The following is a 15058-nucleotide window of genomic DNA, read 5'->3' on the forward strand; positions in this document are numbered from 1 at the left end:
CGGGCGCAACACCAAGGGTTGCGATCCCGTTGCCGGTCACGAAAAAAGACAAAAAAAAAAGGGAAAAAAAAATGGCAAATACTATTACTATTTATTTATACTATTTTCATTTATACCATCACCCTAACATAGCAATTATTTCCATCTAGTATTAAATTTCAAAATTTATCCACATAAATGTTTGTAGTTGATCATGACTGTAGTCACTGGCATATAAAGGGATTATAAATTTAAAATAAATAATTATACCTGCTGCCCCATAACCTAGAGTGTACTGGATTACACTGGTTTATTATCTTCTAGTTTGAGACGTATAAAATAGTATTTGATTATCTGAATTTACACTTGCTTAATTACCAGTGAGACTGAAACTCCTTTCATATTTTCTAGTTGTATTTCTTGGGGGCACTAGTTGTTTAAGTCCCTGGCTCATTTACCCTTTGGGGTCTTGGTGGTGTTTTCATACTTCTATAAGATTGGTAACAAACTGGCAACCTGAGGGCCAAATCTAGCTCTCAGATATATTGTTTTGTCTACATGATGTTAAAAAAAAGTCAGATGTGGAAATACCTGGCTCATAATCCTGCATAGAAACAATCAGATGAACTAACAGCTGCTTCCTTCAAAAGGTGTGTGGGCTCTCAAGTCCAATACAACTCCATTCGCTCAAGTCTTTACATCGGCCCAATGCACTTATTTACATCACTTGCCTGACCACCTTGTGCTTTATCATATTAACTCTTTATCCATCATTCCATTATTTTCTTCTTATCTTTTTGATTATGCTACTTTTTGATTTCTATAGTCATTGTATCATTACTTTTAAATTTTTCTTTCAGGAGTCACTACTTACTATCAGGAGAAATCTACAAAGATTACTCTTTGAATGCTATGCCGTCATCATTTTGGTAATCTTCCCGCCTTTCCTTCTTCAAAAAACTTTTAAGTCCTCATTAAAAATCTTAAAATTTGTAAACCAGAAAGAACTTTGAAGATTATATTAGTTCCTAATATTTCAGATGATGAAAAGAAGACTCAGACAAATTGAGTCATCATGCAGCCTCACAGCTCACCCTAAATCTGTCTACTAATACCAAGTTATCATTAGGGGAGTGACTACTGTGGCTCAGTCACAGCAAGGTCACTCAAAAGAAGTAAATCAAAACCTGAGCTGATTTGGAAGGACTTAGTAAAGGCTAGGGGACAAATGAAGCAAGACATACCAGACAGAGAAAGCTGGATAAAGAGAGGCCATGACAGAAGAATTACACCAAGCGTTTGAGGTTCAAAAAAATGCATCAATGGGGCCGGCCCAGTGGCGCACTGGAGAGTGCGCCGCTTGGGAGCGCGGCGGCACTCCCGCCGAGGGTTCGGATCCCATGTGGAGACCGGTTCCTGCTCACTGGCTAAGTGCGGTGCGGATGCAACACCGAGGGTTGCGATCCCGTTGCCGGTCCCCAGTACGGGCACGACACTGAGGGTTGCGATCCCGTTACCAGTCAGTAAAAAAGACAAAAAAAAAGGAAAAAAAAAATGCATCAATTTCACTAAACTATAGTGTTCATGTAGTTGGATGAGGGAAAGTCCATATTAGGGTTGTAGTAATGTCTAAGAAGAGTAGAAGTCAAAGAAGCATCAATTTCACTAAACTATAGTGTTCATGTAGCTGGATGAGGGAAAGTCCATATTAGGGTTGTAGTAATGTCTAAGAAGAGTAGAAGTCAAAGAATTCTTGAAGGATTAGTGAGACTTGGCTGTGGAGTAAAAGAAAACAGAGAGAACTCCAGTTCATAAGAAGCAGAGGTTGAGTTTGCAAGGGCATCTGTTAAATGCTGGAATTCCCATGTACAGGCCTTGAGCCTTCAGTCAGACTATGGAGGTCAACGGGTCCTGAGCAAAAGATCTGATGCCAGAAATATATGTATCAGGAATCTCAAATGTTTACGCCCTTTAACACTGTAATTCTACCACTAGGAATTACATCCTAAGAAAATAATCAAGAATGTATCCACAGATTTCTAAAATAAGGACACTTGTGCTTATTGCAACCTTATTCATAACAATGAAAAAATCATAAACAACCTGGATGCACAATAATAAGAGAATGGTTAAATAAATGATGAATAAATGCAGCAATTAAAAACACTGGTTTTGAAGAATAAGTAATAAAATGGGAAAATGCTCATATATAACATTTATGACAAGGAAAATATCCAACAGTGGTAGCTTTCCAAGCCCCTGCCCTTGATCGCAAGTATACCATACCTGGTGGGACCCACTTAGGTCTCCTGTTTTCCGCTGAAGGGCTGCATATTTGTAATGGTTTCCTAGTAGCCTCAGAAGAAAGAGAAACCTTTTTTGGTGAGGACTGAGATTCTGATTTGGCAGCAGCTGGAGCAGAGTCCACTGAAGTCACTTATTTTAAAAATATACATAAAAAAGTTTATCATACAGGAAGGTAAAGTTTACATCTAGCATGTATGTGTAAAAATTATAAAGTTACATAATCTTATAAGAAATTAAAAAGGCGGTATCACAAATTTTAAAATTTATTAATTTTCTCTTATTAATCAGCAAACACTTACTGAAAGTCTAAGAAAAGCCATCTTTTATGAGCATTTATATGCCAGGCAGTGTGGTAAACAAATTACACACATAACCTTTAACCCTTTACAACAACTCTGATACAGATATTACCATCCCCGCCGTCAGTTAAGGAAATAGAGAGGTTAAGCAATCTGCCTCTAGTTTGATAGCTAGGAAGTGTGAACTGGGCTTAGAAATCAGGTTTACCTCCAAATTTCATACTAATAACTACTACACAACAATGTGCCATCATTATGTGTTAGTGAGACGATATATTGGGCTCTAGGGTTACAAAGAGTATAACTCATGGGTCCTACGCCCAAGAAAACCGTGGTCCAGTCACAGATTCTTATGGGAAGGACAGGACAGTAAAGAGATGTGTATAATGCAGTGTGATAAAAGGATATGACAGACTCTAGAGTCGTACCCAGTAGGAAGGGAACCTACAGTCTGGATGTGTGTGTTTAGAAGTCATGGGGAGGTAAGTGAGGATCTGAGCCAAATCAAGACTGAAGAATAAAGATAAATTTAAGGAAATTTTCCAGGCGGGGGAGTAGAGCGTGTAAAGCTGGAAACCACAACAAGTTCCAGGACCAGCACTGGTTTGGTGTGGCTAGAGCCGGAATCTCAAGGGGAGGAAAGCTGAGAGACGTAGACAGGGTGCAGTTCATTTATGAAGAACTTTGCAGACCTTGAAGAGGAGTCTGACTAGTTACAATCATATATTGGTTTTTCTCAGGAGTGATTTCCATTTTACAACCATCTTTCTGGTGGTGGTGTGGGGCAAACAGACCACTTAGAAGGCTATCGTGGTAAGCAGATGAGAGGTGATAAGGGCCTGAAGTAAGGTGGAGAATGAAGGGAAAAACACATTAGATATGTTTCGGATGGGGGGAGGCGGATATGGAGATGCAGAAATAACCCACGACTTGCAAGTTGCTATAATGGGCACACTGCTTTATGGTGCCAGCTACCTAGAGAAGGAACACAGGAATGGGAGTCGGTTTGGATTCTTTTTTACTGGGGGGAGGGGGTGGCATGGGGAATGAAGAGAGGAGGAAAACAGAACATAAATTCACTTTCAGATAATGCTTGCTTTGAGATACCTAAGGAGGATGTAAATGCACGTGCATATAAACATTTTCACTATATATACAGTCTCCTAATGTTAACATCTATACCCCCCGATCAGCACTGTCCAGTAGAACTTTCTGTGATGACAGAAAAGTTCTATAATTCACCCAATATAGTAGCCACTTATCACATATAGTTACTGTGGACTTAAAATGTAGCTAGCAAAATTGAAGCACTGATTTTTAAATTTTATTTCATTTTAATTAAGTGTAATGTAGCCACCTGTGGCTAGTGGCTACCATATTGGACAACATAGCTCTCAAAATTTTCTCTGTCAGGAGAAAGACTCGCAAAGGTTACCCAATACGCTATAGCAGGACGAGAAATGTAATCTATTTTTCCTAATTCATAATCTATTTCTTAACAGTTAAATTTCACTTCTAGGATTATATATTAATTCCCCTTATAAAGCAACTTGCTCTAAGATATATGGAAAAGACTTAAAATGGTAAATTCCAACTTGAAAACTAAAATTTTACTTTTAGTTTTTAGTATGTTTTGATGAAGAAGCATCAACAAATATCTAAAGAAAATATAAAATATATTCATATTGTGAATAACATTTTCATATTACAGCTTGTGGTAAGCAGAATAATGGCCCCTCAAAGATGTCTACATCCCAGTCCCTAGAACATGTGAATATGTTGCCTTACCAGGAAAAGGGACTTTGTGATGTAATTAAGTTAAGAACCTTGAGATAGGGAGATTATCCTGAATTATCTGGATGGGCCCAGTGTGATCAAAAGAGTCCTTATAAGTAAAAGTGAGAGGCAGAGTCAGAGTGACATGACATGAGAAATCCCTGCCATTGGTGACTTTGAGAATGGAAAGGGGCCATGAGCCAAGGAACAAAGGCTTCCTCTAGACACTGAAAAAGGCAAGAAAGTAGATTTTCCCCTAGAGCCTCCACAAAGGAGCACAGCCGTGCTGACAGCTTGATTTTCACCCAGTGAGAACCATTTTGGACTTCTGACCTTCAGAACTGTAAAATAATAAATGTGCTGTTTTAAGTCACTAAGTTTATAGTAATCTGTTATAATAGCAATAGAAAACTAATACACAGTTTTATCTTTAAAAGCCCCCACATTTAAAATCTAATTTCTGGGGCCGACCCCGTGGCTCACTCGGGAGAGTACGGCACTCCCGCCGCGGGTTCAGATCCTATATAGGGATGGCTGGTGAGCTCACTGGCTGAGCGTGGTGCAGGCGACACCAAGCCAAGGGTTGCAATCCCCTTACCGGTCACACACAAAAAAATTTTTTTAATTAAAAAAAAATAAAAACAAAATCTAATTTCTGGAAACTAGATGAATTTGTCAATTTAAAAAAAACACTCAAATTAAAACCTCATTAATTCAGAATACAGCAAGGGAGGAGGAATATGACTCAATCAGTATTTAATTCTTATTTAATTCTTAGTAAGTACTCAACACCATGCTATTTAATTTGAGAACAACTCCTACTAATAAATGGGAAGTCTGAATAATGGAACTGTTAGTTTCAAACAGTATATATGTTAAAAAAAACTATCACATAAAAATGGGTATCAATAAATAAATTCAGTTAATGAAAGTTATTTCATAATAATCACAGCTTATGAACTCAAAAATATTTTAACTTCTTATACACAAGTATCCCATGTTCAAGTCATCACAAATTCCAAAAGTTTTATTGTAAAAGTGGTTTCTAATGGAATTTGTTTTGGGGGGAGCAGGGAAAGGGCCCTAAACATGTGACAAAAAAGCTCTCAAATCAAATACTAAGTCAAGCATGAGAGCAAGAAGTTAGAATCATGCAAACTTCCCTACTTAATTGCCCAGATAAAACATGATCCAGTGGATAGAGCTTAGGCTCTGAATGAACAAACCTAGGTGCACATTCTAGCCCCTCACTTAGATGTACGATTTCCAACAAATTATTTAACCTCTCTGAGCCTCAGTTTCCTCACTGTAAAATGGGCGACAGTAGCTACCACAGAGGGGGCCATGAGTATTAAAGCGAGGTAACACAGAGTCTGTGCCAGCATAGGCAGCAGGGCTCTTGTCTGCTTTTCTCCCACCCCCACCCCTACCCTGCTCTCTTTGATGTATTTTAACTAGAAATGAACATTAGGAAAATGTTAAGGGGAACAAAGGCAAAGATAAGAAAAAAACAGCAAATACACCAAATACATTTCCTTTATAAAATTAAGCGTTTTGAACCAAGCTTACCCAAAACGTTACATTTGGATTTAGATTTCTTCTCTTTCTTGTCTACTGGGGATTTTACCTTCACTTCTTTCTTTTTATTTTCTTTAACTTTACTTTTTCTCATAGAGAAATCTTTGTCATCATCTTCATTCTCACCAAAATCAGAATCATCCTCAGAATCTTCGCCTAAAATGGAAGATTACAGACTTCATCTTTATCCCAAAAAGTGAGGCTTCTGTACCTCAGTGTTATCCACGGCTTCTGCATCAGATTGGTTAGCACCTTGGTGCTACGCCGTTTCCGGTAGAACACTGCAGTGGAGGAGATTGTGGGTGCCTGCGTGTGAATCCTAGCCCACCATTTACATGCTGTGTGACCTCAGCACAGGTCACTGACTTCACCATGCCTCAGTTTCCTCATCTAGAAAATGGGGATAACTATAAAACCTACATCACAGGGTTGTTGTGCAGATTAAATGAGTTAATACATATAAAGCATTTAGAATAACTTCTGGCACACAGCAAGCAAAACATAATTGTTTGCTATTACCATTATCGCTGTATTTTTCCATAGTAATCTTCACTTCAGATTTTACCAGTTTAACTCAGTAACTTTTGAAAAGAATGGTAGGGTAAGACAATAGCTAGTCTTTCAAAACAATGACATTTATGGTAATAATGCTATACCTTCCCTTAATCACACAAACTTCCACATTCTGGAATAAAGACCTACTGGGACTTGAGAAGAGACTAAGCATACCACAACAATCTTAGCGTATAACCCTGTATCTGATTTCATTTGGGACACACCTCTGTTTCCCACAAACTCTTCTTTGTACTTCACGGGGTGATGTAAGTCCTGCAGCTGCTCTGGAAAGAAGCATTTTCTAACCTGAGAGTTAAGCAACGATCCTTCCATTCTGGGGAGGGGTGGGGGAGAGGTTAGGATAAACTCTGAAGACCAAGTATAAATAAGGGTTAGTCCTATATCCATTACAAACTTTTATATATTTTTAATATTATGTACATGCTTATTGCAAAAAATATTAAAGAAAAAATCTACTCTCTAATCTCACCACTCAGAGATAACAACTGTTATCCCCACATATTAGTATCCACCTATCTATATGAATAATATATTTTATATAAAAACTAAAAACAAATATGGAAATTTTCAAACCTACACAACAGTAGATAATAATAAACCCCCATCCAGATTCAACAATTATCAATATTTTGCTACATTTGTTTCATCTGTCTCTTTCTTTTCTTCTCTTCCCTTCCCTTCTTATAGTACCTTAAAATAAATCCAAGGCATCACATCATTACACTCATACATACTTCCGAATACATCTCTAAAACCTTCCATTGATGATCTCTGCCTAAATCAATGGTGTCATCATGATCTTCAAATTGTGATTTCCTTATTTCTCATTCTTTCCACACAAATAAAATTTTAAAAACAAATAATAATCAACTGGCATATTCACATTATGTTTACTGTGTTATGTAGAATTAGCCACAGAAGGCCAGTAGATCACCTGAAGGCTGTTCTAAATAGTACCCTGAAAATTCAAATAATTATTTCTGGAATCCCTAGAGGATCTAGGTTCAGGGAGGGCAAGCAGTGGAGGAAATTTCTCCAAAATTTCAGTATTTAAAACCTAGGAGGACAAAACTTTCTATGTATGCAGTAGTTCTGGTGTTGCACATGTTCGGTGACTGAGAAGACCTAAGGGCTCTTTTCTTGGCTCAAGAGGATAAATGGTAGGAGCTGACTGTAACTCTATTTAACAAGCTTGTCCACAGATGGGGTCTAACTCATCTTCATCAGTCAACTAAGAAAGCAATTTAAATAAAAAAGAGGTAGGGAGGAGAGTTCCAGAATCCCAAGTCAGGCAGCCCATACTGGAAGATCTGGAAGGCCCATACACTTGAGCTATGGATTGTGGAAATCTTTAGATGGCCTTACGAAAAGGCTTCTTTTGTCTGCAATTTTCTCTTTTCTTTCCCTAATAAGGGTCCATAAATGATCCATTCTCTTCTTATCTAGGGCAAGCTAATGCAGGGGAAAACTGAAATGTCACTTTGGGTTGTTTCCACCTGTTGGCTGTGAATAATGCTACAGAGGACATGAGTGTGTAAATATCTCTTCAAACCCTGCTTTCAGTTGTTCTGGATATATACCCAGAAGTGGGACTGCTGGATCATATGGTGGTTCTATTTTTAATTTATTGAGGAACTACCATACTGCTTTCCGTAGCAGCTGCACCATTTTATAACTCCACCAACAGTACACAAGGGTACCAATTTCTCCACATCCCCACCAACACTTGTCATTTTCTGAGTTTCTGTTTTTTTCTCTTTTGATATTAGCCATCCTAATGGATGTGAGGTGATATATCATCATGGTTTTGATATTTGCATTTCTCTAATGATTAGTAATGTTGAGCATCATTTCATATGCTTCTTGACCATTTGCACATGATCTTTGTTGAAATGTCTATTGTTAGCTATTTACTTTTAAGAGCGGAAGGGCAATTTTAAAATCACTATCCAAATCATGATTTCCATATAAACTGTACTTTTATTAAATGGTTCAAGAGAGATTATCTAAAGTTGGAATGCAAACAGCAAAATATTTTTAGATATCTATCATACCCCTTGAGACATAACTCATGAATTATTTAAACCCAACAAACAAAGCAAAGGATTCATTCTCACATATACAAGAATAGCAAACTTTTCAATCCTTTATTAAAGATACAGACATTAATTTGGTCAGCATGCTAAGTAGAGTGTAATTTATAACTTAAGAATTGCTTACTGATTTTTCTGACAGGCATGCATTAAATCACGATATTGACATTCTGGAAGTGCTACAATCATTACTCCCGGGAAACACACTTACACTGCCAAGGAGTTATTCTGACTACATTGGTCTTTTTGTACTAAGTAACCTCAAGTTGGGAAGCATTTAGTCCATGCTCTATTATGCTTCCCGAAGGTATTTTCTTTCATTGGCTCCTCCTTTTTGGTGCTCCCCTTAAATTAACGTTTCTCAAAAGAAGATCCACAGGCAACCTGCTTTGGGATAACCTGAGTCAGGGAGAGGGGCAGATTGGTTAAAAACGCAGATTTCTGGGCTCCACACCTGTTCTGTGGAATCAGTCTCTTTGGGAGGTGAGGCCTGAGAATCTGCATTTTAACAAGCTCTTGAGGTGATTCTTAAAATCTGAGAACTACTGCCTTAAGTGCTAATATTCCTCCAGATTCCCCTCTCTTCTCTTCTCAGGCTTACTTGCCCATTCCACTAGCTTTAATTATTATTTATGTAATGATTACTTCTCCCCTTTCCTGAATTTATGTCAGCTAAGTCTTTGCACAAATATCTGGCTGGTACCTCAAATTCCAATTGCTTAAAACAAAATGCCTTCTCTCATCTGCCTAAACCTGATCGTGTGCATATATTTCTTATCTTGGTTTTAGCATTTTCATCTTTGTAATCATCCAGTCCAGAACTTTGAGGCCATGGCTGATTTTCTTTTTTCTCCCGCCCTCCCCAGATTCCAATCCCTGTTACTCTGCTTCTGCAACATCTTTCATAGAGAGCCCACCTGCACATTCCTGCCTCCATGCCTCCTGTTCACACCTTGAACCACTTCTTACCTTGGACGAAACTTGTTAACCATTTTCCTGCTTCCTATCTCTTCAAACTCATCCTTCATACATTTCCAGGTCTTCCCTCCTAAAACTAAGGTCTGAAGATAATGGTATCTAGAGCACTGGTGATCCCTCATTATATATATATTTAAAATCAGTTGATAGATAGCATTTTCTCAATTTCACGTTTTCTTTCTTTCTTTTTTTAAACCTTTGGCATCATTTTTTCCCCCTTTTTTAATCAGATCATTTCCATGAACCTACACACATGGAGTAAATATCAACCATAAAAATCCTCTATACAACATTACATTTCTCTGCTACCCTTTACAACAAAACTCCTCAAAAGGTTGTCTTACACTCCCTGTCTCTCATTCTTCTGAACTCAGTTCAGTTGGGCTTTCATTTCCATCATGCTCACCACTGACCATGCAAACCCACTGGTCATTCCCAATCATCTATTTGACCTAGTGAGTCATTAATAACTGACTCCTCTTCTAAATAATTTCTTCACTTGGCCTTTGGATACTGTTCTTCGTTCTGTATTTTTAGCCATTCCTTTTCAATCTTCTTTGCTGAAAGTTCCTAATTTTTCTGACCTCTAAACATTAGTGTTCCAGAGCTTAGTATATAGACTTCTTCTCTTTTCCATCTAAAGTCATTCCCTAAGCAATCTCAGTCTCATCCAGTCTCATGGTCTTAAATACACCCTATATAGTGATGCTTCCAAATTTATATTCAAACCTGGGCTTCTCTCCTGAACACCAAACTGTATTCAACTGCCTACTTAACGTCTCCACTTGGAGTCAGAGGTATCTAACATGTCCAGTCTTTTGATTCCAGTCACTACCACCTCTTTATCCAGCAAACCTGCTCCTCCCCCGAGTCTTTTCAATTTCAGTGAAAGACAAAAACAAATCAAAATGCAAGGCAGTATATGACCAACATACAGTCACTCAAACCAAAAACTTCAGTTATCCTTGATTGCACTTTTTCCTCCTACCCTACAGCCGATCCATCTGCAAATCCATAGGCTGCTCCTTCAAACATATACAAATTGATGACTTCTCAGCATCTCTACCCCTATTACTCTGGTCCACGCCACCATCATCTCTCACCTAGAGCACTGGATGTCAACTGGTGTCACTACTTCTGCCCTTGCTCAACTTCCAGTCTATTCTTAACCTAGTAGCTTTAGTGATCCTATAAAATTTTAATTAAGAACCCGTTCTCTCCTCTCCAAATACTTCCAATTGCGTACTACATCCTACCTGATCTGGTTTCCTCTCTAATCTCATCCTTTACCAGCACCCCCTGCCCTTACTCAGCTTCAGGCAAAATAGCCTTACTATTCCCCAACACACTAAGCACACTCCTGCCGCAGGACCTTTGTGTTTGCTGCTCCGTCTATGGAATTCTTTCTCCAAATCTCCACGTGGCTTGCAACCTCACACATCACCTCAGAGAAGCCTTCCCTGACCACCCCACCTGAAATAGCCCCTCCCACTCCAACCCCACCATCCTCTTACCCTCTACCCTGCCCTCCCCTTCTTCCCAGCTCTTCCATCATGGTACTGGACACACTATGTATTTGTCTACTGTCTGTGTCCCCTCACTAGAATTTAAGCTGCATGAGGACAGGAGCTCTGTTTGTTTTGTTCACTATTATATCCCTACCGTCTAGAATATAGTGCCCACAATAGGTACTCAAATATTTGCTGAGTAAGTGCTGATAAATATGTTATTGTTTGTCAACAGCATGTTAAAATCTAAAATAAAACATCTGATTTGGCATAAATTTATGGATTTATTCATTTTAATTTTAATTAATATATTACGATGCTCTGTCAAGGTCATTATGCTTTGCATTTCCTCTAATTTCTTTTTTTCTTTCACTTTTATATCATCATATTTTGCTATGTCTTTCTACTTTTCTCTTAGTCACCCTAATTCCTGAATGAATCTAAAAACAACTGCTGTAATAAAATACAGGTTTCATATCACTTCTACCTCAAAATATTTCTTGAATTTCTATTACCTACAGAAAAAAAGTCTACACATTTTAGAATGGGTCTGAGACCCTCCATGATTAGTGCCAGCCTGCTTGTTAGCCTCTTCTGCAACATTGTCCCCAGCAAGCCTCCCTGAACTATATGTACACCTGTCTATTCCATTGCTTATGCCTATCAGTGAGAAATGCTATTTTGCCTCTTTAGTTTGTCTAAATGCTACTTATTTTTCAAGCATGGCTTAAAGGTCACCTCCAAAATANAATGCAAGGCAGTATATGACCAACATACAGTCACTCAAACCAAAAACTTCAGTTATCCTTGATTGCACTTTTTCCTCCTACCCTACAGCCGATCCATCTGCAAATCCATAGGCTGCTCCTTCAAACATATACAAACTGATGACTTCTCAGCATCTCTACCCCTATTACTCTGGTCCACGCCACCATCTCTCACCTAGAGCACTGGATGTCAACTGGTGTCACTACTTCTGCCCTTGCTCAACTTCCAGTCTATTCTTAACCTAGTAGCTTTAGTGATCCTATAAAATTTTAATTAAGAACCCGTTCTCTCCTCTCCAAATACTTCCAATTGCGTACTACATCCTACCTGATCTGGTTTCCTCTCTAATCTCATCCTTTACCAGCACCCCCTGCCCTTACTCAGCTTCAGGCAAAATAGCCTTACTATTCCCCAACACACTAAGCACACTCCTGCCGCAGGACCTTTGTGTTTGCTGCTCCGTCTATGGAATTCTTTCTCCAAATCTCCACGTGGCTTGCAACCTCACACATCACCTCAGAGAAGCCTTCCCTGACCACCCCACCTGAAATAGCCCCTCCCACTCCAACCCCACCATCCTCTTACCCTCTACCCTGCCCTCCCCTTCTTCCCAGCTCTTCCATCATGGCACTGGACACACTATGTATTTGTCTACTGTCTGTGTCCCCTCACTAGAATTTAAGCTGCATGAGGACAGGAGCTCTGTTTGTTTTGTTCACTATTATATCCCTACCGTCTAGAATATAGTGCCCACAATAGGTACTCAAATATTTGCTGAGTAAGTGCTGATAAATATGTTATTGTTTGTCAACAGCATGTTAAAATCTAAAATAAAACATCTGATTTGGCATAAATTTATGGATTTATTCATTTTAATTTTAATTAATATATTACGATGCTCTGTCAAGGTCATTATGCTTTGCATTTCCTCTAATTTCTTTTTTTCTTTCACTTTTATATCATCATATTTTGCTATGTCTTTCTACTTTTCTCTTAGTCACCCTAATTCCTGAATGAATCTAAAAACAACTGCTGTAATAAAATACAGGTTTCATATCACTTCTACCTCAAAATATTTCTTGAATTTCTATTACCTACAGAAAAAAAGTCTACACATTTTAGAATGGGTCTGAGACCCTCCATGATTAGTGCCAGCCTGCTTGTTAGCCTCTTCTGCAACATTGTCCCCAGCAAGCCTCCCTGAACTATATGTACACCTGTCTATTCCATTGCTTATGCCTATCAGTGAGAAATGCTATATTGTTTCTTTAGTTTGTCTAAATGCTACTTATTTTTCAAGCATGGCTTAAAGGTCACCTCCAAAATATTGTCCCCAGCAAGCCTCCCTGAACTATATGTACACCTGTCTATTCCATTGCTTATGCCTATCAGTGAGAAATGCTATTTTGCCTCTTTAGTTTGTCTAAATGCTACTTATTTTTCAAGCATGGCTTAAAGGTCACCTCCAAAATAAAGTTTTTCCCCCAGATGCCTTAGCTGAATTTAACCATCCTGTGTGCTGCTCAAGTTTGCATACCCACAAGTTTAGTACAGTACTTTGCATACATTAGTGTCCTTCAAGAACTTTTCACTGAACTTCCAAAGAATTAATTTTGAAGTAGGGTATAACTTACTGGTTGCAGAGTCTGATTCGACATCATTAGCTCTATCGCCATCACTGTCTTCCAAAAGAATCTTCCTCTGTTGTACTGCAGCTTTAGAGGCTGCTGTCCTTTTCCCTTGAACACCACGAACATCATCTTCCTCAGTAATCTTATCCAAATCTTCAGGAAAAGCATAAAAATTACTGAAAAACTTCTTGGGCAGCTGATATTTCAAGAACTGTAGACTAGACTCTATTACCTCTGTTGCTTTCATTTGCCCAGGTTCATCCCTCCCCTGCTTCTAGAAATGGACTACATGGCCCACTCTGGGTCAATCATAATACATCAGTCCCCTGGCAACAGATTCTTGTTTTAAGGAAAGTCCAAGACCAAAACAGAGACTGTCCCCAAGACTTTTCAAACTGAAACTGGGAAGATGTAGCCCCTTTCTTCAGAGGTCAATTGCTGTAGACTAGAAGCCATTGGTAGTCACGTCTCTCCCTCCACAAGGGAAGAAAGTAGGTCCTGCAGTAAGAGAAAGGCTCAAACACAAAGTACAAAGGCCAGGAGATGAAGAGAGAGCCTCGACAAATTTAAAAACCTTGTTTCTAGCTACAGTTTTAGAAATTTAAACAAAAGTTGGAAAAATAGCATTGCTGATGAAAAATATTATTATTAATATCAAAGACTTACCTGAATAATCACAGGCTACACTGCAATTAGAGATATGAGGAGACTTATTCATTGTTTCTGTTTTACTATTGCCATGTTTTTCAATGCCTACATATAAGAAATAAAAAAGAAAATTCAGATGCACCTTAATCAACCAATGTCTAGAAATGGAAAGATTAATGCTAAAATGTAATACAGTATAACATCTAGATACAGATAAATGATCCCAAACTCAAACTAGCACCATGATTTTACTGGGAAAGGCTACCATATGGTTAAGAGTTTGGGCCTTGATATCAAAAAGATTTAGTTGAGTTCAAATTCAGGCTCTGCTACACAAACTGGCTATATGATCACGGGCAGGTTGCTTATCCTAAGACTTCATTTCCTCATCTATAATGTGGGAAAAAAAATAGTGTCTCATAGGGTTATTATGTGAGATTAAATTTTAATCTCACATGGAAATTGCTTATTACAGTGCCTAACATATGGGAAACAGTTAATAAATACTACCTATCATATCTGTGTAGGCAAATCCATACTTTTACTAATAAGGACTCTCCAATCATTATAAATGATCTTAAAATGATCTAAAGCATTTTCAGAATTATGATAATTGGTACTATTAAATCTCAATGCTACAAAGTACTTTATTCAATGAGAAGTGGTACTACCAAGGAACTCCTGATATAAATTCTACAATGTGTTGTAAGAGAGAGATAAATTTCATTTTCTCAAATTTTAGATATGACGATTCTCTCTTGAAGTTTCTTTGATTCCCGATTACTAAAAGTTTTGCTAATCAAAACTATTTCATTTATTTTTAAATAGGAGGCTATTGCTTTAAAAAACAAACAAAAAACCCCAACTATACCGCTAAATAAGATAATGGACTAAAATATCTCTCAACATAAAAGAAT

The 15058-nt window shown here is 38.1% G+C and overlaps 1 protein-coding gene across 1 annotated transcript in view; it reads right to left on the reverse strand.

The window, feature by feature from the left end:
• The window catches only part of RAD51AP1 (RAD51 associated protein 1), a 32205-nt gene that overhangs the window by 2132 nt on the left and 15015 nt on the right, over positions 1–15058 (reverse strand). The window contains 4 exon segments of the mRNA XM_008587082.1: positions 2266–2415; positions 5931–6095; positions 13497–13646; positions 14160–14246. Coding sequence (XP_008585304.1) covers positions 2266–2415; positions 5931–6095; positions 13497–13646; positions 14160–14246 — 552 coding nt within the window.

This window comes from Galeopterus variegatus, unplaced genomic scaffold (genome assembly GCF_000696425.1).
Source record: "Galeopterus variegatus unplaced genomic scaffold, G_variegatus-3.0.2 Scaffold4245, whole genome shotgun sequence".
Taxonomy (NCBI): domain Eukaryota; kingdom Metazoa; phylum Chordata; class Mammalia; order Dermoptera; family Cynocephalidae; genus Galeopterus; species Galeopterus variegatus.